The sequence below is a fragment of the Balaenoptera borealis genome (genome assembly GCF_965194805.1).
Source record: "Balaenoptera borealis genome assembly, chromosome: 10".
NCBI lineage: Eukaryota > Metazoa > Chordata > Mammalia > Artiodactyla > Balaenopteridae > Balaenoptera > Balaenoptera borealis.
Window position 1 is genome coordinate 737,063 of NC_138874.1, and position 26,066 is coordinate 763,128.

The 26,066-nt window shown below is 35.7% G+C and overlaps 1 protein-coding gene and 1 long non-coding RNA gene across 11 annotated transcripts in view; one reads left to right on the plus strand and one right to left on the minus strand.

Moving 5' to 3' along the window:
• Positions 1-23,976, plus strand: part of JMJD1C (jumonji domain containing 1C) — a 313,147-nt gene extending 289,171 nt beyond the window's left edge. For 8 of the 10 annotated variants that reach the window (XM_082407410.1, XM_082407404.1, XM_082407408.1 and 5 more), the window contains 13 exons: positions 1,311-1,400; positions 2,333-2,460; positions 2,650-2,863; positions 3,375-3,589; positions 4,312-4,590; positions 7,440-7,608; positions 8,335-8,425; positions 8,903-9,033; positions 9,423-9,545; positions 12,830-12,969; positions 14,542-14,718; positions 22,670-22,801; positions 23,065-23,976. In XM_082407410.1, coding sequence (XP_082263536.1) covers positions 1,311-1,400; positions 2,333-2,460; positions 2,650-2,863; positions 3,375-3,589; positions 4,312-4,590; positions 7,440-7,608; positions 8,335-8,425; positions 8,903-9,033; positions 9,423-9,545; positions 12,830-12,969; positions 14,542-14,718; positions 22,670-22,801; positions 23,065-23,154 — 1,979 coding nt within the window. In that variant the 3' untranslated portion in view covers positions 23,155-23,976. Of the gene's footprint in view, positions 1-1,310; positions 1,401-2,332; positions 2,461-2,649; positions 2,864-3,374; positions 3,590-4,311; positions 4,591-7,439; positions 7,609-8,334; positions 8,426-8,902; positions 9,034-9,422; positions 9,546-12,829; positions 12,970-14,541; positions 14,719-21,372; positions 22,151-22,669; positions 22,802-23,064 lie in introns of those variants that run through there. The other 2 variants (XM_082407406.1, XM_082407409.1) reach the window with 2 other exon arrangements.
• The window catches only part of LOC309635824, a 189,130-nt gene that overhangs the window by 83,484 nt on the left and 79,580 nt on the right, over positions 1-26,066 (minus strand). The gene's annotated exons all lie outside the window — the stretch shown is intronic.

The following is a 26,066-nucleotide window of genomic DNA, read 5'->3' on the forward strand; positions in this document are numbered from 1 at the left end:
TTGTTTCTGTGATATGCAAAAGATACATGAGTAAAATGTAAAACCATAATAAGGAATGCATTTTAGGCAGTTAAATATCTTCAAAACCCTAAAAATCTATTTGGATATTTTTGGTTGATAGAAGAACTAGCTGCAGTGTTATAAAACTTCATTCATTTTTACTGGTTCCATGTTACTTTCATTTTCCCTTTGCCAAATTAAAAAGAAATTAATTTTAATGTATTATATTTTGTTATATTGTATGCATATATAAGCATGACTTCTTTTTTAAACAAGATAGGGTATGCATAATAAAACCTAATAGTTGTGTTGCTGTCGGTTATCATAGTACTATTAATTTTTAAAGTATAGTCTGTCAGTCACCATATTAAGTATAACCTATATGCCTTGAGTTGTATTCTGTGTTTTATATATATATATATATATATATATATATATATATATTCTTATTTCACTGATAAATATTGTAATAAGCTCACATTGACGTAAGTTATAGCTTTATATAGTGGTAACTAAACCTAGTGTTTAAAATATAACTAGTTGGAGAACATTTACGAGTTACTATGTAGGTTTTGTAGGGAAAGTCAGAGCACTTTTAAAGAAGACCAGTTTTAGGCTAGATTTGAATTTTATTTCCTCTGAAACTTTTCATGAAATAGTTCTAGATTTTTTTATGCTGAATTTAATGAGCTTTTTGATACTTACTGAAGCTCTTACAGCCACGTCATAGATAATTAGTTATCTATATCATTAAATTTATAGAAGATGTCCTTGAGATGAAGGTATTGAATATTTTTCCTTTGTATGATATGCCTCATGCTATGCCTTAATACATTGACTTTTCCAGGTATGGAGCCTTATTGCAGTAATACCAATTAAATACTGTCTTATCAAGTTGAGGCTTTTCACATGTCTTGTGACAGTTCGTGTCTTTGACCCATTAGACAAAAATGAGTTGGCAGTAGCCTCAAACTTATGAGTCTAATGTGCTAAGATCAGGAAAAAGCCCTGTTTGGCACAAATAGCTAAGAGTAAAAAATTAGCTACAGGGAAGATTGAGGTGACTAATACATTAATGAGACTAAAGAATGGTCATTTTAGAAAAGGCTAGTAACATTGTATCTGTTTTGTATCATGTTTTTATAAAATTCTCAGAATAGTGAAACTTTTTTTTTTTTTTTTAAGAAGCAAACATATGAAGCCTACCATTGACATTTTACATAATTGCTAAACTCTTTATATGTAAGCCATCAATTTTATAATTCTAAAACCATGACTAATATAAAAGTACATATGTTACTATCTTACAGATAAAGAACTGTATGCTTGGATGAAGTGTGTGAAGGGACAGCCTCATGATCACAAACATTTAATGCCAACTCAAATTATACCTGGTTCTGGTAAGTATAAATATACATTTTTTTTTGGCTGCGTTGGGTCTTCGTTGCTGTGCGCCGGCTTTCTCTAGTTGTGGCGAGTGGGGGCTACTCTTTGTTGCGGTGCACAGGCTTCTCATTCCGGTGGCTTCTCTTGTTGTGCAGCACGGGCTCTAGGCGCACAGGCTTCAGTACTTGTGGCCCTCGGGCTCAGTGGTTGTGGCTCATGGGCTCTAGAGTGCAGGCTCAGTAGTTGTGGTGCTCGGGCTTGGTTGTTCCGCGACATGTGGGCTCTTCCTGGGCCAGAGCTCAAACCCATGTCCCCTGCACTGGCGGGCGGATTCTTAACCACTGTAACAGGTCTTTGTTGTTCCAGATTACTTAGAAGTATGTCATAGTAGTAGAAAGAAGTGGTAAGGTTTATGTAATCTTGAATTGTTCTTGCTCTGTTCTTAGAATCCTCTGTGTAATAAAGTTAGCAGGATAAGCCCAGACCCAGTGATGAAGAAAGCCTAAGAGGAACCATTTTAGAAGGGGAAAACTGGGAATTCTCTGGCAGTCCAGTGGTTAGGGCTCCACGCTTCCACTGCTGGGGGCACAGGTTTGATCCCTAGTCGGGGAACTAAGATCCCACAAGCCACACCACGCAGCCAGAAAAAGGGGGTTCACGGGGCGGGGAGACCAGAGTGTAATGAAAAGGCATATTAGATGTATTTATTACAGGTTATTCTACTTTTTTTTTGTTTTTTTGAGCATAATGATTTTTGATTATAGAGGTAAAAGAAGAGAATAGAGGACATGAATTTGGTTGAATGATCAAACCTGAAATAGAAGGGATGAAGGAAAAAATGGAAGAAAAGTTGAAAAGGCACAGAAAACCTCCACAAGAAAAACAAAAAATTATTATAATCTTAACAACTAGTGATGATCTTTTTATTAACCATTATATTTTGTAGTTTTGACAGATCTTCTAGATGCGATGCACACTCTTAGAGAAAAATATGGTATTAAATCCCATTGTCATTGTACTAACAAACAGAATATACAAGTTGGAAATTTTTCTGCTATGAATGGTGTGTCTCAAGTGAGTAAAAATCTCTATTCAAATAAAATTCATGGTTAAATTAATCAGCTTTGATATTTGAAATCCAGTTTAGGACTTGTGTTTTATAAATTATGTTTCCTGTATTACTGTATAAATGTAACCTCTATTTTTAACTCTGAATAATTGAAGAAATAGTATTTTAAAAATTCAACTGTTCTACCTTTGTAGGTTTTACAGAATGTTCTTAATCACAGTAATAAAATTTCTCTGTGCATGCCTGAGTCTCAGCAGCAAAATACCCCTCAGAAGCCAGAGAGTAGTGGCAACAGCAGCCCAGAGAGTGATGTAAGCACAGACAGCAAGTTAACTCCTCCAGAATCCCAGTCACCACTGCACTGGTTAGCAGATCTTGCAGAGCAAAAGGCCAGAGAGGAAAAAAAAGGTAAACCTAATTTATTATCTAATAGAGAATTGTAATCGACAGTGTAGTATTATACATTAACGTACTACTGTTCACTTAGAACAATTTACTTTTGTCTTTTGCTCTCATTGTGGCTTAGGTTTTAACATTTGTCTTTTCTTACTAGGAACTCGACTTCCTGTGATCTTATCAAAGTTAGTTACAGAATCATCTGTAGATGAGCATATCAATAAAGCCACCAGGGCGATAGATTTGTAACTTACCTACACCTTCTCCCGGTCTTAGCTATAGCATTTTTCCTTTGTGACAGGTACAAACTCACCTACATGTCTAAAACACTGAGGAAGGCCTTTTCATATTCAAACTATTTGACTCCTGAAGGATCTAACCCATCCTCTGGTGTGTGTTCAGGTGAAAAAATGACTAGTGCTACAGTTTTCATCTCTCACTATAAAATGTAGGATGCCAGCTTTGTCTGTACTTTAGCAGCATGTTTAATTTTATTTGAATTTTGTAAAATGTTTTATTTCAGAAAACAAAGAATTTGCCCTTGAAAAGCAAATTAAAGAAGAGAGAGAACAAGACAACCCTGATTCTCCCAATAGCAGAACATCACCTCCTGTGTCCCAGAATAATGAACAAGGCTCAACATTACGAGATTTGCTGACCACAACAGCTGGCAAGCTACGTGTGGGTTCTACAGATGCTGGCATTGCCTTTGCACCAGTTTATTCAATGGGAACCCCCGTGAGTGAGATGCCAGATTTTTGGATTTCATATGGGCCTTAAATTTAGATTTGGGGTCTTGGCTGTGAACTACACAATAAATAGATGCACATGAAATCAAATATACCAAATTACTAAGCATGTTCCTATTTGCATTATAATTCTCATAACTTAAAAGCCAGAGATTTTGTTCTTTTCCCAGGTGAAAAGGGTTGCGGGAGGGGCATTTTGATTCCAAAAGAGCCCTAACAAACTCCTTCAGAATTTGAAAACCATGTATCTAGTTGGGGGAGGGGAGGGGGGGCAGGGAATGACATGGATGTGAATGTTTTGTTACTTAAAATATTTAGACATCAATTTTTGCTTTAATTATTCACCAAAATATTTTAAAAAATAAAAACAGAAAAATTGCATAGGTAGACACAAATTTTTAGTGGCTTTTAAAAGTATTTGGGAGAGTCTACCTATTTGTTCCCTCTGCCCCAATCCTAAAACAATATAAAAGGTAGGAAGACCACACTTCTAGTTTCTGCAGATCGAGCGGTTTCTCACATGGAGAGCACCCAACTTCTGCTTCCCACTGTCAGGAACAGTGTAGGGACTAGAGATCCATACCCATTGACATGATTCTTGAAGCCAGATATATTGTTTGTGTTGGTTGCTTGCTATGTAATAGTAAATAAAAGCAAAAGTTTCCAAATGTAATCATTTCCCCTGAAAATATAACTTTTTTTCCTTATTAGAGTGGTAAAAGTGGAAGGACTATGCCAAACATTCTTGATGACATAATTGCTTCGGTTGTTGAAAACAAAATTCCACCAAATAAAGCCTCTAAGATAAATGTTAAACCAGAGCTCAAAGAAGAACCTAAAGAAAACAGAAAACCTGCCATGGATGAAAACAATAAATTGTACAGTGATATACCACATTCTTGGATCTGTGAGAAGCATATTCTGTGGCTTAAGGATTATAAAAATATTAATAATTGGAAGCTTTTCAAAGAGTGTTGGAAACATGGACAAGTGAGTATTTTAAGCTGATTTAGTATGCTCTGAGTGGAACTAAAGCTGGTTGAATAGGAAAAATGGTTTTCTCCTTAGGATTAGAAAGAAAGGGGAAAGATAATACTTGACACATTTGGGTTGGAAGATACCAAAAACACCAAAAAAGTTACCAGAATGATTGTTTCTGAATTCTTATTTTTGGGCCAGATTTATATGAATTAACAGGGAAGCATTGATTATTTGATGTTATAATTTCAATTTGTTAGCAGACTTTTAATAAAGCCATATATTCACAAAGTTTGGTATCGCCTTCCTTTTTTTACATTTGTATTTTAGTTCAGTTAACAGATTCATTTCTGCTATCACAGTGTTAATAGTAAAAGCAGTTTTCTTGAACTGATGAGAAGTGTAGATGTTTTTGCCTTTAATATTTACCTGTAGAACATGTATTTATGTTAGTTCATCAAATCTTGAATGACAAACTCCATTATTTAATTTGGCTCAAATAAAAATGATTTTCTGTTTGACCAGAGTTTTGATATAATAATGTTTGATACACATTTCAGATGGTAATTTACTACATTAGTGCACAAATTAGGATTTTGCATGACTTAGTATTATCTTCAGTTTTTTTCTTGCATTCTGGAAAACATCATTGCTATTTTACTTCATTTTTTTCATTTAACAGAGAGTTATTGACCACCTAATAAAATCGTCTTTGTGCTGGCCATTAAGGATATAAAAATGAGTACATCATGTAAAAATGAGTAAGAACCATTTTAGTACAATGGCTCTTAATCTTTTTAGGTCTCTAATCCTTTGTAAAATCCAATGACAGCTTGGTTCCTCACCCTAGAAAAAATACACACCCATGCATTGCACATACACGGTATTTAGCATATATTTTTTTGGTTGGCTCTCCCTTGAAGCCCTGATGCCATTGCTGCATCACAATTTAGATGACTTAAATTTGTGTAGGCTTAAACAGTCTCATAAATAAATACTTTTATAAATACGTTACATGTTCTCAGAACTTTGTTTAAGGTACTGTGGAAACCTAAAAGAGTGAATGAATAAGCTAGAATACTAATTCAGAAGGGCTAGTATGAATTGATGTCTCAGGGGTTAAGTGAAGGTTTTATAGATGGACAAGAGGTTGGAAATAAAAAGGATCGGGTGTTTGGGGAACTGTTCAGTAGCTTTGTTTACCTGGCATTAATAAGAGTTCTGTGGGGTAATGATGGGGAAATGAGGTGGTTACAGTTATGATTATGAGGGGCCTTTATATCTTGCTAAAGAGTTTGAACTTGATCCTGTAGATGACAGTTTTAATTGAAGAATCAAAGTACTCAGATTGACTTTTTAAATTGAAGTATAGTTGATGTACAATATTATGTAAGTTACAGGTGTACAATATAGTGATCCACATTTTTTAAAGGTTATACCCTATTTATAGTTATTATAAAATATTGGCTGTATTCCCTGTGTTGTACAGATCGACATTTTAAAATAACTGACAGCAAAGCAGATTGGAAGTTGAATTGGAGGAGAATAAGACCAGAGGCATGGAGTCAAATTAGGAAGGCTTTCAGTATTTCAGGAAGATGATGATGACGATAGTAGCCTAAGAATTCTGCTTTAGAATATTCTAATTTATTAATTAACGTGCCTCTATAATTTTTTTTTTAATTTTACTTTTCCCAAGCTGCTGGTTACCAAAATAAGGAGTGGCACAGGGCTGGATGGGAGTATTACTGGATAGGCATAATAAGGGTTAGGAGTTAATATGTGAATTGTCAGCAATAGTTAATTATCTAATAGCTGAACCTGTTTTAATAGTTGGATATATTATTAGCCCATTGAAAGGAAGTTTAATGTTGCAGTTACCCAAGTGGTTAACCAAACTTCTTAGGGTGGTTTTTGCTGTTGTTTTTTTCGTTTCTTTTGAGATACCTTTTTGTGATAACACCCCTAGCTTGAGGTTATTCTGCACTTATCGTTCCTCAAGTTTGATTATCTTGTGAGTTTTAAGAGTACTTAAAAATAACTTTTACAAGAGAGACTCTTACGTCACAACTTCCTGTGTTCTCTTTTACTTTTCATTTATAATAAAGGAATTCAAAAAAAAAAGAAACCTAAGAATAATGCATCAGATTGCCTTTAGAGGTCTTTTTTTCCATCGGCGTTGGAGTTTTAAAACCACCAATCTTCAATTGTTGGTTTTTGGGTTAGAGAGCCTTGAGGAAATTTGAATTCATGTGATTTCAAAGGAGAGATTCACTTTCAGGGAATTGGTCATTCAACTTGAAATTTATTGTTGTTGTGTTTGGTTGTTTAATATTGTGAATATTTTTGTCATGATCCTTGTAGAGGTAAAGAATGTGTGTATGTGTTTTAAGTGATATAAAATCAGAATGTATATAAATTATGTTTTAATCCCAAGGACTCTATTTTATTTAAAAATCTTATTTACATATATTGCATATGTACAAATATATAAGGTTATGTTTTGTCTATAAAAAGGAGTCTGTAAATAAAACAAAACATATTTATATTGCCTAGAAATGAAATTTTTAGTATAGCCTTTCAGACTCTTTCCTGAAAAACACTACGTATTTTTTGTTTTCAAAATGGCAGTGTACTCTGCCATGTACATGGCATTCTCTTATCACCTTTTCTCTTTGAAAATATATTGTGGACATCTTTCCAGGTCAGGGACTGTTTTTGAAAGCCTCTTTATTCTCACAATTTGTCATTAGTCCTAAAATTCAACATGTTAACCGTCTGTTGCATGTGTGTGTAAAATCAAATTTTGGAAGTGTCCATATACCTTTTAACTTTTCTTTATCTGTCTGTTTATTTATAAGCCTGCAGTGGTTTCTGGTGTGCATAAGAAAATGAACATTAGCTTGTGGAAGGCGGACTCAGTTAGTCTTGATTTTGGAGACCACCAGGCTGATCTCCTGAACTGCAAAGACAGCATTATTTCAAATGCCAATGTTAAGGAATTCTGGGATGGTTTTGAAGAAGTTTCAAGTATGTTGTTTTTTTGTTTCTTTGTTTTACTGTTTTCTTAAACATTTCCCCCCAAAATGATAAATTGTTTAATCTTTGAAATGTCTGTATTACTTTGTTGTCTAGTAAAAAGGAACAAGTACTTGGAAGTAGGAGACTGGGTCCTATTCCTGGCTCTACCCCTCATTTTCTTTAACCATAAAGAAGTCATTTAGGAATTCCCTGGCAGTCCAGTGGTTAGGACACAGCACTTTCACTGCCGAGGCCCGGGTTCATTCCCTGGTCAGGGAACTAAGATCCCGCAAGCAAGCCACACGGTGCAGCCAAAAAAAAAAAAAAAGTCATCTATACTGTGTTTCCATATGTCATATTCAATATATTAATGTTCCTGGGGAATATTTTTGGCAACCCCCAAAACATTTGAAACTTGAATAACACACTTTGTGTAAAACATTTTGAAAAATTAAAAGTAAAAATGTAAGACTGTAATTTTAATTTTAATAACAATTGTAAAGAGACTTTTTATAAAGAATTTTATGGCGATATTACAGATATCTGTGTTCATAAGGAACAAACATCTTAATATACTACATGAATACATAAGAAATAAAAGTCCATAAGCAAGCATTCTTTACCTACTGTACAATAATAGAGGTATTCATTCATTTTACATTTCTTCCTTCTTCTAAACATTAATAAAAATAAAAAGACAGATTATCTTTTTAATAATCAATTGCATTCTTATAGAACGGCAAAAAACGAAAGGTGGAGAAACAGTTGTTTTAAAACTGAAAGATTGCCCTTCAGGAGAAGACTTCAAGACTATGATGCCAGCAAGGTATGTATGTCTTTCTATACTTGTTATTTTGACTCTTGGCTTTTGAGGTTGAGCTGAGATTATCCCCAGAAGTGGGATAATGAATTACAAATGTGAGCTTTAGGCAGTATCCTCCTCAATTAAAAATAAGTAATAAAAAAAGAAAGAACTGAATCTCTGTAGTCTGAGCAGGGGGAAGTCTTTGTTAGGCAGTAAAGAAGAGGATGCTGTCAAAGAGGAGGCCCCATTTGGGACCTCTCTTCTCTTTGGTGCTTTCAATTTGCTGTGTTTAGGGAAAGAGAATTGCAGTTTTAGTCAGTATCACTTCTATTCTTTGCTTATCCATGTATTATGCATTCATTTAAACTTTGAATGAAGTCAAGGAAAGTGTTAACTGTTAAAGGCCTTAAGGAAAGTTTAACAACTTGAACATTTATATATTTGAAAGCACTTAAGAATGTAAACCTTTATTCAAAAGAAGTCAATGTTATTCTTCAGATATGAAGATCTTTTAAAAAGCCTGCCATTGCCAGAGTATTGTAATCCAGAAGGAAAATTCAATTTGGCCTCTCATTTGCCAGGATTTTTTGTACGCCCTGATCTAGGACCCAGGTTGTGCAGTGCTTATGGTAAGTACATATTTGCATTTCTGTCAACTTGGAGTATATGGAAGTTTAACTTCCGTCCAAAGATAAATTATCTAATCATTTTTAGATTCTGCTAAATCCGTTCCTTTAATAATCCATTGAAATCTTTTTCTGAGTCAAGCAGTGTATATTAGGTATTAATAGCCAATATATAGTTAAGTACCTGCTCATTCCTTATAAAATATAGTTACATTTTCTATTAATTTGATTTTTACGGTACATTTCATGGATTGTGGTATTTTGTGGGCAGGTTTCGGAATAAGGAGACTAAAACTCAAATTACAATTAACAGATTTTCCTCAGCTGATTTTGGAAGGAATATCTAGGATATATAAAGTGTTATGCTAAATAAAATTTTATTTTATACACAGGTGTAGCTGCTGCTAAAGATCATGATATAGGAACAACAAATCTACATGTTGAAGTTTCTGATGTTGTAAATATTCTAGTCTATGTTGGCACAGCAAAAGGAAATGGCATTCTCTCAAAAGCAGGTAAAGAAACTTAAAGAATAGTGGTCTTTGGAATAACAGTTGAATAACCACACACAATAATATTATCTAGAATGTCAGCCTCTGTGTTAACATCAGAGATTCCCCAAAAAATTGCAGTGGATATTGGGATATTCTAATATTTATTTGGAGGCGTGATTAATTTACCTGGCTTTTTTTTAACACAAAAGGAATTTTAATTTTAAAAGTGAATTATTTTTATTTGCTCATTTCCTATTATTAAATATTGGGTTTATGAAAATAAACTGGTAAGCTCACTTACAAACATTTAGTGAAGAAGAGAAACTAGGTCCTTGAGCTCTGAAGATGATTAAGGCATGTTTGTGTCTCAAGCATTCTTTTTTCCCCTCTAGTACCAGAGAGAAGGGGCCTTTTCTCCTAAGTAGAAATAACCGTTCAATCCAGTGTATAGGTTTTAAAGTCTGTCCTCTGGGTTTCTTTCTAAAACCTTGTTCCATCTATCATTCCCTTCTTTATAGACATAGGTCCTTCAACTTTCTTTTTCCACTGGCTTTTCTCAGAGTAGGAGCAAACTTCAGACTTTTCCTCCTTCCTTAAAAAGCCTTCTTCAGACCTTGTCTTCCTTGCCACCATCCTGTTGCTCCTGCCCTCTTAACACATGTGCTGTGTCTATCACCTCCCTTTCATATTTCAACTCAATGCGGGTTGGCCCCTGCCTGCCGCCCCACTGAGATTACTGTACTGTTGCTATTGCTGTGGCTTTCACTGATAGTCATAGTTCAATACAATGGTTTCTTTGTGGTCCTCTTATTATTTGTACCCTCTGTAGTAAACGACATCTCTTCTTCAAATACTTTCCTTGGCTTCAGTAACACTACTCCCCTCATTCTTCATACGGTGGAGTTTCAGACTTTTCTAGAGTTATAGACTTTATCCTCTACCTTTTCTGGTTTACATGCACTTCCTGTGAAATTCTATACATGATTTCCAACCACTTAGCTCAACAATTCTATCTGGAGCCCAGAATATATCTGCAGCTTAGTGGCTGGGTGCTCAAGACCTGGGGGTTTATTATAGTATTCACTCAGTTTTTGTGTCTATTTGACAGCTTCGATAATACACAACCTAAGTTCCTCCAAAACTGTAGAAACTCATAGTTTCTCAGCTTCTTTAACTGACTCTATTGATTGTAATTGATAAAAACTCTTGTCTCCCCTACTCCCAAGGATTTGAGAGTCAGGCACACTTGAGTTGTAGTCTCAGCTCTAGGACAGAAATGTGTGTGCCCTTTGGTATCAGATTACTTCTTTCAAAGGCTATGGTGCCACAGAGTTACAGTTGCCCCTTCGTATCTGCGGGTTCCGCACCTGTGGGGTCAACCAGTCAAGGATAGAAAATACACAGCAAAAAGAAGATACTCCAGTAAGTTTCAAAAAGCAAAACTTGAATTTGCTGTGTGCTGGCTTTCAAAAAGCAAAAGGAGTTTGCTGTAGCCAGCAACTGTTTACATAGCACTCACAGTGTATTTACAGTTATTTACCTAGCATTTACATTGTATTAGATATTATAGCACTTAGTCTACAATACAGAGGTTACATCTGCTTTTCTCCCCTACTTTTCTTTCATCTCCTTAAATGCTAGAACTTTCTTATTCATCTTTGTTCCTGCTCATCTCCCATCCCTCATTCATAGCATAATGTTTGATCTTTCGAGAAAAAGTCATCAGCTTTTAATTTTAATTCTTGGACTTTAATTCTTGGACTGTCTTTCTTTAAAGTTTTTGCCAATTTTTATAGATGGTCACAAAAAAAGGAATGTTTTAGTGTTATAATAATGCTTAAAACACATCAAGAAAACCGACCTACATAAAGCACACGCTTTTTCCTCTGCATACAGTGGCTCTCCTACCTCCTTGTCTCCCTAGCAAATTCCTGTATTCATCCCTCAAAATGTAGCTCAGATTGTCACCTCCCCCTAGAGGTCTTCATTTAAAGAATAAACTTTCTCTGCTCCAGCAACCATTTTCTTCCTTGTGATTTCACTGTCACAAATATCTGATGTATTCTTTCTAGCAGCCTTTTTAGAATTCACAGAGCAGTAACAATTTTCTTTTTAAGTTATCTTTTTCATTAAAAGATAACATTCGAGGACTGACCCAGTCTTTGTGTACCCTTTGTACTCGTATGATTGTGCTTAACCACTATGTGATATTCTTGTTCATTTGCCTACACTTATTAATACCATCTTTTATTCTGTGAAGTCTTAACTGGGTCTTTCTTAACTCTAATCCCCAAGATTCTAGGACAGTGCTTGGCATATTGTAAACCCCTAATGTTTGACTTCAAGAAATCTTTGCAGCTAACTTTAAGCATAAAAAAGATTTCATTGTCACAAATTAGGGAACATTTGCTATGTTCTTTGTATTAGGCAATAGATTTCCTTTTCTCTTAAAACATTTCTTTAAAATGTTCATTGTGGGGTGGGGGTGGGATGAATTGGGAGATTGGGATGGACATCTATACGCTAATATGTATAAAACGGATAACTAATAAGAACCTGCTGTATTAAAAATAAAATAAAATTCAAAAAGAAAAAACTAAAATGTTCATTGTAGTGAAATCAGGGATTTGAAAACAACATTCCTGTCCTTCACTCAGAGGTAACTATTGTTAACATTTTTTCTGTGCATATATATGTGCAGTTTTTAATTTGTCAGTAGTTTAGAAGAATGGCCTTGATGCCTCCTCAGTCATAGCACCTGAAGCATTTGCATTTGATTACAGATTAACCAATAATCATAAATGAGATCTCCCAGAAATTAGTCGGAAGACATTTTGCTCTGCCATTCATTAGTCATGGCAATGAATAAATCCCTTCTCCTCACTGAACCTTTTTGCTCAGCTGTAAAGTAAAGGTTATGATCCTTGCCTACCATAATAGTGGTCATGATAGTCCTTTGTAAGTTATGAAATGCTGTGAGTACAAAACATTGTTATGACCACACCCTTGGGACAGGAGGAAAGTTGGTTATGTTTGAGTTAAAAGTCCTTGCGTTTTTATCTCCCATCCCTTGGTTTACAGAAAACACATGAACTGGGAAAGTTACTGTTGATTCTGTTCCCAGTTACCCCAGGTCATTGTTCTCTGCTCTTATAGTTCTGACAGTTTTCATGTATAACTGGGTTTATCTCCTCTTTAAGGGTCCCAATCTAGTCAGGCACTATGCTACTATGGTAGATCAATTTTAGGAGACTTGGCTTTCTGGTAGTCTTTACTGACCAGTTTGAATATATTCTGTGTTTCAGGAATACTTAAGAAATTTGAGGAAGAAGATTTGGATGACATTTTAAGAAAACGATTGAAGGACTCAAGTGAAATACCTGGTGCCCTGTGGCATATTTATGCTGGGAAAGATGTTGACAAGATAAGGGAATTTCTTCAGAAGGTATAATTTAGGTTACAGACAGTTTTATCTCTTCACCTTGAGCAGAGACTTAAATTTTAACGTAACTTCATGGGCATTCAGCAGTGTAAGATGATTGAGTAATTTTTACATAGGAGGATGGAATTTTTTGTTGTTGAAAATCAAAAGCTCCTTTCTCTTGAGGAATTTGAATGGCAGCTTCTTCTCAGTTAGTAGTACTCCTTCATCCCCTTAGAGTAAAGAACCTGTTGATGAGTCAGATGTTACCCTTGATGAAAAGTAGTGATTGGAATTATAGAATATAAAATCTGTCATAGAAACACGTAAAGAAGGCAGAATTTTTTTTAATTGTATTGGTATTTTTGGCTGTTGACCTAGACAGTAATTCTGCTCTGTCATATCTGATTGCTCTGTGATACTTATTTGAATAGACTGAAATTGAGTAATCGTATACTTGTTAAAAAAGTGACACATTAATCTGAAATTGGTTCAAACCCTTTTCTCAAACATTTTCTGAATTTTGTAATTATAGGGATTTCTTTTAATGGACCATAATTGCTGTTTTTCTTATTATACTTCATCTTCTTTCTGAATGGACTTAAGGTCTGTCTTTGGTCAGTGTGAAGCGAGGGAGCTATGGCCCTGTAACTACTATTTTATCCCAGAACTACCTACCAGTCTTTTAATTTAAAATGTTATAAATTATGCTTTTTAAAGCAGAACGTTTCACTGGTTCGTCAGAGGGTCCCTTGAAAGTGATTTGTCAAGGGTTAGAAGGTTAGCAATATAAAGGTATTTATCTGTGTACCTACCTTAAAAAAAGAGCAGCAAAAAGAAATGTTTATGGGGACTTCCCTGGTGGTCCAGTGGTTAAGACTCTACACTCCCAATGCAGGGGGCCCAGATTCAATACCTGGCAGGGAACTAGATCCCGTATGCCACAACTAAGAGATGCTGCAACGAAGATCCCAAGTGCCGCAACTAAGACCCCACGCAGCTGAGTGAATGAATGAATGAATGTTTATGATGTCCACACATACAAAATGGTTTGGCTTTTGGAAAAAAGCTACTAAACTAAGCTTTTCCCCGTCTTTGTGCTATACTCTTAAAATAACTGTAAGGAACCAAATGGATGAAAGCGTCATAGTGGAGAGAATTCCCCGTCGTACCAGTGGTTAGGGCTCTGTGCTTCCGACTGCAGGGGGCACGGGTCTGATCCCTCGTCGGGGAACTAAGATCCCACATGTTGCACGGTGCAGCCAAAAAAAAAAAAAAAAAAGACTGAAAAAGAAATAAATAATAGTTAATAAAACTATTTTTTTAAAAAAAAGAGAACTTCATAGTGGAAGGAGAAGGTAAGAAGGGAGTATGATTTACTTTATTAATAGTGTATCGGTGTGCAATATTGTTTTCATGTCCTTTGGCTTTTCCAATTGTAGAATATCATTTTCTTTAATTTAAGCTCAGTCATCGTTCCAGAAGATTCTGAGAACAGACTGTTATTGTAAAGAAAATAGAAATTTAACTGAACAGGATTTACCATTTTCTTTACTTAAATTGGGGTATATATTTTCATTTTAATCTATATTTCAGATTTCAAAAGAACAAGGCCTTGAAGTTCTACCAGAACACGATCCAATTCGTGACCAGAGTTGGTATGTGAACAAAAAGCTTCGCCAAAGACTGCTTGAGGAATATGGAGTCAAAGCCTGCACTCTTATTCAGTTCCTTGGTGATGCCATTGTCTTACCAGCAGGAGCACTTCATCAGGTATATAAAAAGTTGCTTCTAACACACTTGTTACTGAAAGAACCAGAAAGAAATTGTTCTGAGTATAAATATAAATGAAAGAAGATGTAAGAAAGAGAATGGCCTACACCAGTATGCCTTCATTAAGAAATTACTGAAACAGCTTTTCAGTGCTTGATGAGATCTGATGTAATTAAATGCTTTGAGACCTTAAATTGTATAAACATGAGCCAGATTTCCATTTTTGTATTGTTACTGTTTGGTGGATTGAAATCTTAATTTCAAAGACTTTTTAAGAAAAAAAGAGTTTACTGTATATATTCAGTTCTCAGTAGTTGAGACCTAACAGTGGGAGGGGGGAGTATCAGGACTTAGAGATGATACATTTTCTAAGGCACCAAATATGAGTAGAATGAGTTATTAGGTAGACCATTCCATAATTCAGCCTTTCACTGTACTTCCTGCCTCTTTTTAGTTCGCTAACGTAGCAATAGCATGTCGAAAGAAAGATGCTACATAATTTTTATAGCTACTGATTCACAAAACTTTAAAACTGAAATACACATCTAGTCTTTGTTTCTGTGGCTTGACTGTGTGGCACCTAGAAGAATGGCATAGAATCGATGGTTATATGGAGGGTTTGGATTAAAAGCATACAGTGGGTTCCTATAAGTAGACTGAAGCTACCACAGAGCAGTTTGGCGCTCATAGTAACAGAGTGCAAAGGAAACCCGAGAATCCAGAAAACTAGTTTGCCTCAGAGTTGGTTCCCCACCTTTGCCACCACCTGGTTATTGAGATGTATCTGATGTGTGTACTTTTACCAAGCAAAGTTTCCTACATTTTATATAACTATATGCAATTATTGCCTGTGTAATATTTGTGACACTATTATAACAGCCACAAATATTTCTTAAGTGAGAATAGTTGCTTAGTTTTTAAGATGTCAAGTTCAGGGTTAGATTTATCATTCTTAGATCTCAAACAGCATTTACCGTAAAATATAATTAAGTGTATTAATTAAATGAATGGATTATTTATGTTAAATTGTTTTATTTTCTCATGGACTTATATCATTTCAGAGATGTGTCATTTATGATTCATGTTTAACTGGGATTCACCCCACATACTATTCTTTGGGCTTCTAGCCTCTTATCAGAAAATAGCTAATCTGTATTCAAATGTAAAATGTCCTCAAAGGAGCAGTCTGTTTAAGAGAATAGCACAGTAAATATTTTTCTAACTAGGTGTAATTATTTGATAATACAAAACAGGTTCCCTTGAAAATCCTTACTCACATACTCAGTTTATCCAGTATCCATTTTCTTAAAAGTCAAACTGGACAGTGCATTTTTTAGGTATCATTTGCATATAATAAATGTACTTTTTAGTGTACAGTTCTGTAAGTTTTGACAAATATGTAGTTAGGCAACAACACAATCAAAATAACATTGCCATCACTTCAAAAAATTCCCTCTTACTCCCCCCCACTCATTTTTGTTTTTAATTTTTATTGGAGTAGAGTTGATTTATAATGTTGTATTAGTTTCAGGTGTACAGCAAAGTGAATCAGTTATACATACACATATATCCACTCTTTTTTTTAGATTCTTTTCCCATACAGGCCATTACAGAGTATTGAGTAGAGTTCCCTGTGCTATACAATAGGTCCTTATTAGTCATCTGTTTTATATGTAGTAGTGTGTATGTGTCAATCCCAGTCTTCCAATTTATCCCTCCCCTTCCTTTCCCCCCTGGGTAACCATAAGTGTTTTCTACATCTGCGACTCTATTTTTGTTTTGTACATAAGTTCATTTGTACCATTTTCTTAGACTCCACATATAAGCGATATCATATATTTGTCTTTCTCTTCACTCAGTATGACAATCTCTAGGTCCATCCATGTTGCTGCAAATGGCATTATTTCGTTCCTTTTTTATGGCTGAGTAATATTCCATTGTGTATATGTACCACAACTTCCTCATCCATTTGTCTGTTGATGGGCATTTAGGTTGCTACATGTCCTGGCTATTGTAAATAGTGCTGCAGTGAACATTGGGGTGCATGTATCTTTTCAAATTACAGTTTTCTCTAGATACATGCCCAGGAGTGGGATTGCTAGATCATATGGTAGTTCTATTTTTAGTTTCTTAAGGAACCTGCATACTGTTCTCCATAGTAGCTATACCAATTTACATTCCCACCAACAGTGTAGGAGGGTTCCCTTTTTTCCACACCCTCTCCAGCATTTGTTTGTAGATCTTTTGATGATGGCTATTCTGACCAGTGTGACCTCACTGTGCTTTTGGTTTGCATTTCTCTAATAACTAGTGATGGTGAGCATCTTTTCATGTGCCTTTTGGCCATCTGTATGTCTTCTTTGGAAAAATGTCTGTTTAGATCTTCTGCCCATTTTTTGATTGGGTTGTGTTTTTTTTGATATTGAGCTGCATGAGCTGTTTGTATATTTTGGAGATTAATCCCTTGTTGGTCGCTTCATGGCAAATATTTTCTCCCATTCTGAGGGTGTCTTCATTTTGTTGGTTTTCTTTGCTGTGCAAAAGCTTTCTAGTTTAATTAGGTTCCATTTATTTTTATTTTCATTAATCTAGGAGGTGGATCAAAAAAGATCTTGCTGCTGTTCATGTCAGAGAGTGTTCTGCCTGTTTTCCTCTAAGAGTTTTATAGTATATGGTCTTACATTTAGGTTTTTAGAGTTTATTTTTGTGTGTGGTGTTAGGGTGTGTTCTAATTTCATTCTTTTACATGTAGCTGTCCAATTTTCCCAACACCACTTATTAAAGAGAGTGTCTTTTCTCCCTTGGACACTCTTGCCTCCTTTGTCATAGTTTAGATGTGCGTGGGTTTATCTCTGGACTTTCCATCCTGTTCCACTGATCTACCCCCCACTTTTTAGTCAACCTCTTCTCCTGACATTCCTACAACCACTTATCTATTTTCTTTCCCTATAGTCCTGCCTTTATATGAATGTCATATGATTGGAATTATACAGTATGTAGCCTTTGAGTCTGACTTTTCTTATTCAGTATAATGTATTTGAGTTTCATCCATGTTACTGTGTACATCAGTAGTTGTTTCTTTTTATTACTGGGTAGTTTTTCATTGTTGTTTTCAGTCTGGGGCAATAATAAATCCACTATAAGCCACATTTACATACAGGTTTTTGTATGAATATAGGTTTTCATTTCAGTTGGGTAAATACCGAGTAGTGGGACCACCTGGTCACATGATAAGCGTGTGAGTAACTTTATAAGATACTGCCAGGCTGGTGGTTGTACCATGTTCCATTCCCCAAAGCAGTATATGTGAGTCCCATCTCCTCTGCTTACTGTCAGTTTTGTTTTTAAGCATTTGAATCTCACTATGGCTTTAATTTACATTTTCTTAATAAGTAAATATGTTGAACATCTTTTCTCATGTTTATTTGCCATCTGTAAATCTGTTTTGGTAAATGTGTTCAAATATTTGTCCATTTTTTCAACATGGATAGGCTGGGATATATTAAAATTAAGAATTTCTGTTCATTAAAAAAAGCACTATTAAGAGAGTGAAAACGTAACCCAAGAGTGGGAGAAGTAGTTGCAATACATTTATATATACATTTTTGTAATTGGGTTCTTTTTTTCTTACTATGTTGAATGTCTTTATCTACTCTAAGTTCTTTATCTGATATGTGCTTTTGCACATATATTCTCCCAACCTGTGGGTTGTCCTTCCATTTTCTTAATGGTGTCTTCCAAACAGCAGTTCTTAAATTTCGATGTTCAGTTGATCAATTTTTTTTAATGTATTATATACTTTTATTGTATCTGAAAAATTCTGCCTAGCCCAAGATCAAAAAGACTTTCTCTTAAATTTTCTTCTAGAAGTTTTATAGTTGATAGTCTTACATATAGGTCTCTTATCCATTTTTAGGTTAATTTTTGTATATAGTGCAGAGTGTGGACTGAAGATCAGTTTTTTTGCATATGGACATGCAGTTGTTCCAGTACTGTTTGTCAAGAAAACAATTTTAAAATACTTTCTTTTGAAAATGTAATGCATTCATGATTTTTTAAAATTCAAACAAACAGTACACGATGGTTCACAGTGAAAATTAAGTCTTTTTCTCACCTTTGCCCTCAGTTCCTCTACTCCAGAGGCAATTGCTATTATGCAGAGAGAGTCCCTGCATGTAAATGTCTCTCTACTGCTTATACTTTCCTGGGGGAAGAGAGGGAAGAGAATAGCCTTTTTTTCTCAAAATAGTGGGCAAAGTAATCCTGTTAAAAAGCTTAGTTCACAAGTCACTCTGCTTTAGCCTCACTTAAACAGTATGTACTTGTATTCTATTCTGTACTCACACACACACTCCTACTTAAGATGCTATACTTAAATAGACTGAAACAGCATCTAGACTGGCAAATTCTATTCTGATCTCTGCCACTAAATTGTTGAGTGTTCCAAGTAAAAACTTCTCTGCTGCATATTTTGGCACAGAATTGCAAGAATTTCTACCTTCCTTCCCTTATGTGATATGATAATGACAGCACAGTTATTTGTACTCTGTTTAAAGGGTGTTGTCCATGACTCACAAGTGGTGGTAATGTGGTTTTGAGAGAGAATTAAAAGGAAGTATGAACTCTTAACAATGTTAACTTGGATTTAAGACAATGCGCATTATTATTTACAACTTACGTAGTCCATAGAGGTCCTGAAAACTTTTCATTGATGGCTTCAACACTTCCAGTAAACCACAGGTAGCCCTTTAAATAACCCTAGAGTCTCAGTGCTTCCCTCACACTTTAGCATACATCAGAATTCCTGGAGGGCTTGATATAACACAGATTGCTAGACCCCATGCCCAGAGTTTCTGATTCAGTGGGTCTGAGGAGGTACCTGGAATTTTACATTTCTAACAAGTTCCCAGGTGACGCTGACGTTACTGTCCAGGAGCCCCACTTTGAGAACCACACAGATAGGAAGCCCTTGCAAAACCCAAGGCATGTAACAAAAAACTTTCGTCCAAATGATAGTGCATGACTTGACTGGCCAGCAGTGCTAGGGAAGAATCAACATACCTTTCTTTGATTTGTCAGCAGTGAGCACTTCGAGAAGCCTGGGGCGGGAGGAGAGACGGACACGGGACAGCTCTGTGCAGCGGCATTCAGATGTGTATGTCGGCAAGCTGAGCGACAGGATCACAGCCACAGCCCTCTTTGTATTCTAAGAACTACTCTAGAATTGCAGGCTTAAAAATCTTCTGTTGGCAAACGTGGCTGAGTCTGTGAAACCCTGTGTATACCCTTAGATAAAGCAGGTGAATCTTGACCTCCAGGATTTACTTTCTCAGCTCTAGTGTCCTGAGGTTTGGAGTAGCTTTTAGTTTTAAACAGCAACAGTTTTTTTAAATTAACACAAAGTCTTTACTGATAATTTTGTTCTCATCTACTTAACTGATTGTATTTGGTCATTCAAGTAAGTTAATAATATTGCTAAGTTGTAAATTCTCTACATTCTTATGACTAAAAGGACTCAGACAAAATCAGTGTCAAGATAATAACTTTTCCTACTCTGAAAACAAAAGTTACATTTTCTTAACATTACCTATTTATGATTACAACTGATCTTGAAGGCAAGTATGAATAAGACAGTCTGCCAAGGAAGTGAAATGTAAATGACTCAAAGATGGCACAAAAAGGGGTAAGTGGAATGGGAAGTTCAAATATATTCCACCTTAAAACTGAACCTTGCCTTTGCAAACCCTTAAGTCTTTAAGAATATATATCAAGTTGAGGTCATTAGGAAACAAAATAACATCTTGTAACCACTAATGAAAGTCACTGTTCTAAAAGTGATTTTAAAACAACCATAAGAATCAACTTTTTCAGAGCTCTGGAATCTAAATTGAGAACTTACATCGACCAGGGGACTGCTTAATGAAGAAGAGGACATCTGAGTTTCGGCCTTCAAGGAAATCTCTGACAGGTCACTGGCTGACCACCTGAGATAACCGAACAGAGACATCAGTGAGCACGCCAGAAGAGGAATAGTCTTTGCAAAATTAATTTGGAAAGGTCACAAAACAAATGGATGACTACAATCCCTGTCAACAGCAGCAGACTCTGAGGCAGGGGAGAACCTGATTCTAGTTACCACATTATAATGTTTAGATGTCCAGTTTTCAACAGAAAGTCACAAAGCATACACAGAAACAGGAAAGTAGGGCCCACTCATGGGGAAAAAATACCTCAACAGAAACTGTCAAAAAAAAAAAGAAAAGAAAAGAAACTGTCCCTGAGGAAGGCCAGACATCAGACTTACTAGATAGACTTTTAAGTCAGTTATCTTAAATATGCTCAAAGGGCTAAAGGACTATGGAAAAAAGAAATAAAACCAGGCAAATGATGTATGAATGCAATTAGAATATCAGTGAAGAGAAATTATTTTTTAAAAAATAGTTGCATATGCTAAAAGTTACATGCTAGAACTTCAGAAGGACTTAATCCCCATAGCATGTTCAGATGAATGTAAGATAAGACAGGGCATTTGGAGCCTGTGTATGCTGGTATGACTGAGTTCATGTAGGACTGTAAAGCATCTGTTAGACAAGATATCACAGGAGCTGGGTTCCTGTTGACTTGCCATTTATTGGCTGATTTATCTTGGAACAGGCGCTGAACTGCTTATCCATAGTTTCCTGCTCTGTGAAATAGAGCATCTGTTCTACAGACACATAATGAAGATCCAATGAGACTGTACAGCAGTGCTGAAAATGTGAGGCATCCACTATGTTCATCCTCCACAGGAATCAACAACCTAATGGTTAAAGGAAGAAAATGTTTAATATATATGCTACCGAGTTATCAGTAAAGGCACAGTGCTTCAGTTAAAGAATAAAGACATCTGCAGCTGTTCAGGTGGTCACTATGCCCAGAGGAGCAATTCCAGCCCCTTTGGAATTTCATCACTCTATCATCAGATTTTTTTCCACAGTCTCTATTCCCCACTTGTTATCTCCCTCTGCTCACTTCTCCCAACGAAATTTACTTTCATACTTTAAAAATTAAAATAAATGTAAATGTTTAGTTTTTCAGTTATTTCTCCTTTCCCAGGAATTTTATGATATATTTTAATATCACTAGAGGACAGCAAAGAAACAAAATCCAGATTGGATAAGCTTGGTCCTTTCTCATTATCCTGAGTGTTGATAGAAAGCAGTTCTAAGAAATTGTAAAGTGCAGAGTTAGTTTGTACATGCTGAACAAATAACAGGTAAGATATTGACTGGCTTCTTGTGAATACCATTTAGTCAAGAGAGGGAGAACTAGTAGAAAAACAGTTGTACTGATGCCACAAGAGACTGAAGGGTATCTTTAATTGGTTGATTTGAAAGAAAAGGCACAAAAGAAAAAAAAAAGGCACAAACAAAATCCTCGGAGAATTCTAAAACTGTTGTGGTCAGTAGATCTGTCTGGAACTACAGTTTTCATCACAGTTCCTCATAAATAATCAAACTAAGTTTCATTTCCTTTCATCTACTCTCTGGTGTAAAAGTTAACAGTGAAATGACCAAATGCAGAAAGTCAAAGGAGCGACAACAGACATACCGATTGATTGCACTGATTGGTGAAACAGATACCTTCCAGTTAGCGTTTTGTTGTTGTTGTTTTTAAGTAACACCCCAAAATCCACCTTGACAAAATTGATAATTAGGATCTGATTATCAGCCTCTCTGAAGGATTCCTAGAAAAGTTCTTTTCTTTGCATCGTTTAAAAATATTCCATTTACATGAAGCTTTTCAGTGATAAACTTTCTCATAAAGTGTAGTGTTCCACTTTGAAATGCATTTGATGTTTTGGAGAAAATAAGTTCTCTGGTGAATTGTCTCTTGTGTTAGCAGACAACTTTGCTTCTCTTTAGTCCCACCTCCTAAAACTTATACTTTTCTGTTTCTGTTTGGGGAATAGGTACAGAATTTTCACAGCTGTATTCAGGTAACTGAAGACTTTGTGTCTCCAGAACACCTAGTACAGTCATTTCATTTAACACAAGAACTGAGACTTTTGAAGGAAGAAATCAATTATGATGATAAGCTACAGGTAAGAGATGAATTTTCTAACTAGCTCCTGTTCTGCAGGCTTTTTATATTCAGAATTATAAAACATGCATAACAGCTTAGGCCATCATTGCCTAGTTTGTCACATTAGGATAACAACCAAAGATTAACGCCAGTATTTAATTATATGACTAATTTTAACTTTTGGCTTAACAGTTGTTTTTTTTTTTTTTTAATTCTGGTGCAGTTTTCATTTGTTAATTTATCTCCTGCTGAAGTGATTAGAAATACCAACATCTCTTTCAGGTTAAAAATATCTTGTATCATGCAGTCAAGGAAATGGTGAGAGCTTTGAAGATACATGAAGATCAAGTAGAGGCTATGGAAGAAAATTAGGTGTGGTCCAGTTTGATGTTTTTAGGCCATTGAACTGGAATTACTTACTCTTGAACAATGATATGTATGTACACTGACTTAAGCTTCATAAAACCATCAGTGCCAAGAAATTCTCTTTGTAGTAATTACTTGTTACTGACACCACAGCAGTATAGCATAAGTCACAGCTCCTGTGATTCAGTGATACTAAAACAAGCTAAATTTTAAAGCAGCAATTCATAGCTGTTTTTGTATTATAGTGTATATGATGTTTGTGAAAATGCCAGATTTAAAATGATGTATTTATTTTTGGACAAAAATACAAAATTCTATGCTATATTGTTGATCAAGTGTAAATGTGACTATGTACAGTTTACTAAAATAACTGATATTTTTCACTACATTGAGACAGTTACTGTGAGAATAGGACACAAACACCAGCTACTGCCTGCATTTGGGAAATTGCTGAATCGCACAGCATACATGTCATAATTAGAAAATTACTGCCAAATGATTGTAAAATTTGTAAAATATAAAGTATATAAAGTAGATACTAAATACAGACACTTCAATATTTTGTTGAAGCTATTGACTGTACAATTAAACATTTTCAAAAGGTGTAATTTATTTAAAATTGTCTCATTTTGGTAAAATTTATGTGAACTTTTAAAGCTAAATATTAAACTTAATATGCTATGTAAATATATACATATATACATTTAATGATGTATTTTTTTAAAACATTGGCTTGCTTTTATTTGTTAAAGTGCAAGTGTTACATACGGCTTTGTAAAGTTGAGAGGGGTTTTACATTTTCCATTAAAAGGACTTTATCAAAAATTGGCTAGTCTAAGAGTTCTCCCTCTTGATATGCCTATTACTGGGGGCTTCGTCATCATCAGGGTGACTACCAGCATTTTCTTGTGATACAGTGTCCTCTCCCGGAACACTTCCCTCTTGTCTTTGATTCTTGTAAGCTTTTTAAGCTTTCTTCAGATGTTGTTATAGGTCATCACAAGTAAGTGCCTCCACTTTCTTGTCCTGTGGCCCAGCTAATGAATACAGGTAACTCCAACATTTCTTATTTGTGACTAAATACATTTAGTTGAAAGAGGAACTCATACATTAAAGTCATGATCATGAGAGTATGTGGTCATAACAATATCAAATAAGTGCCCTTCGCCGCAGAGACGCTGTCGCAGGGAGAGGAGGAGAGTGGGGGCAGGTGGCAGAGAAGAGCCTGCGGCCAGCCAGCCTGGGTTGAATATGAGTTCTGTTGTTACTTACTGTGCGACCTTGGCAAGCTGCTTTAATTTGGAGTCTTGGCTTTAACAGCTGACTCCCGTTAGCAGTTGGTTGCTTGAGGAGGCTCACATAGTCTACCCTAACCTTACCTTTTGAATTTTACTGGAAATATGTAGCCCTCCACTGACACCTGCAGGATGTTGAAGGGATGGCCTTTTCTTATCTATCTATCTGAAAGCACATAGCTTAAAAGAAAAAAGTGGTAGCCTAAGTTGTGACCTTGTAAGCTGCTTGGTTTTTATCCTGTTGCTTATGTCCACCATTTTTTAGTTCCACGTAGGCCGTTATGCCACCGTCTACTCCAGGCAAGGTTCAGCCAGGAATGTGAGCAATTACATTTCACGCTAATACTCTACCTGGCACGTGGGTTAATGGCATGGATGATAACTACTTGGCCAGTGGTTTGAAAAGGGGGTGCGGGACTGGTGAGTATGTGCATCTGCTTTTGTAAGATTCTGACTTTTTAATACCATTTTTCCACAAGTGCCTCAACTCATTAAATGGTTATGTTTTGCTTAAACGTTTTCGTATATTCCATTGGATTTAATTTTGATGTGAAATTAATTTCAAGCCCATGATACTAATTCTGGAGTAGACCATCTCCTTCCGGTCCCCTAAAGTCTGCCAGGGCCCAAAGTCTTTGGTGGTTTTCTTCCAAAATGTTTTTGCTTCTCTTGCTGTTGTTTGAGCCACTTTTAAACCATCCTGCAACCCCTATAGAATAGCTGAAGCTAAGGCAGATCAAGCCTGGCAGTGTGGCTTTCAGAGAAAACTCATCTGATGAGAGTATTCTATCTATCGTCTGAATCCCATGCTAGTGACCTAATTCTTGGTAAGGGGTAGGGGGGGGAGTGGAAAGAGAGGACCATAATGCTTGCATCAATCATTAAAGACATTCTTTGACTTTTTATGAGGCTGGGGAGCTGTTATTGATCCAATTTCTGATGGACAAATTCCTCTGACCATTTACTTTATCCCCTCCATCCTTCTGGTTGGCTCAGATGCTCCTCACATATGAAAGCATCTGAATATGTCCATTTCTTCCAGACAGTGAAGTAGTATTAAATGTGCAGAATAATTTGAAAAACTTCAAGATCAAGGAGACTTTATAAAGGGAAACTTGTGCTGAATATTTGGGTCCCTCCTATTAAATTTATTCTAATGTCATTTGAACCTGCATATGAATTCCTTTTCCTGATTAATGAATTACTACATGCATGGCAGAATTTCTCTTCCGCCATGCATTTTGGGATTGTAGCACCCATAGAAATCATCGTCTAGTTCTCTGTTACTTCCCTTTGGTAGATAGGGTATGGGTTTAACATTATCTAGGTAAGAATAGTGAGCTTCAGAAGAAAAGTGTACTCATGTACACATACTATAGATACAGCGTGTTCTATTTCTAGATGCCAATCTGTCAAACCCCAGACCAGATCAGGATTTTCAGCCATAGAAGAGGGAACAGAAAATGACAATTAAAATCCTACAGCTATTCAGTATACAAAACACAATGAATTGGTGTAACAAGTAGCCAAGATACAAAGGTATATGCCACCAACCCTGTCACCAACATTCAGACTCAAACCTTTCCAAAGTCCAAAATTTATGACATTCCTGGCTATCCAATA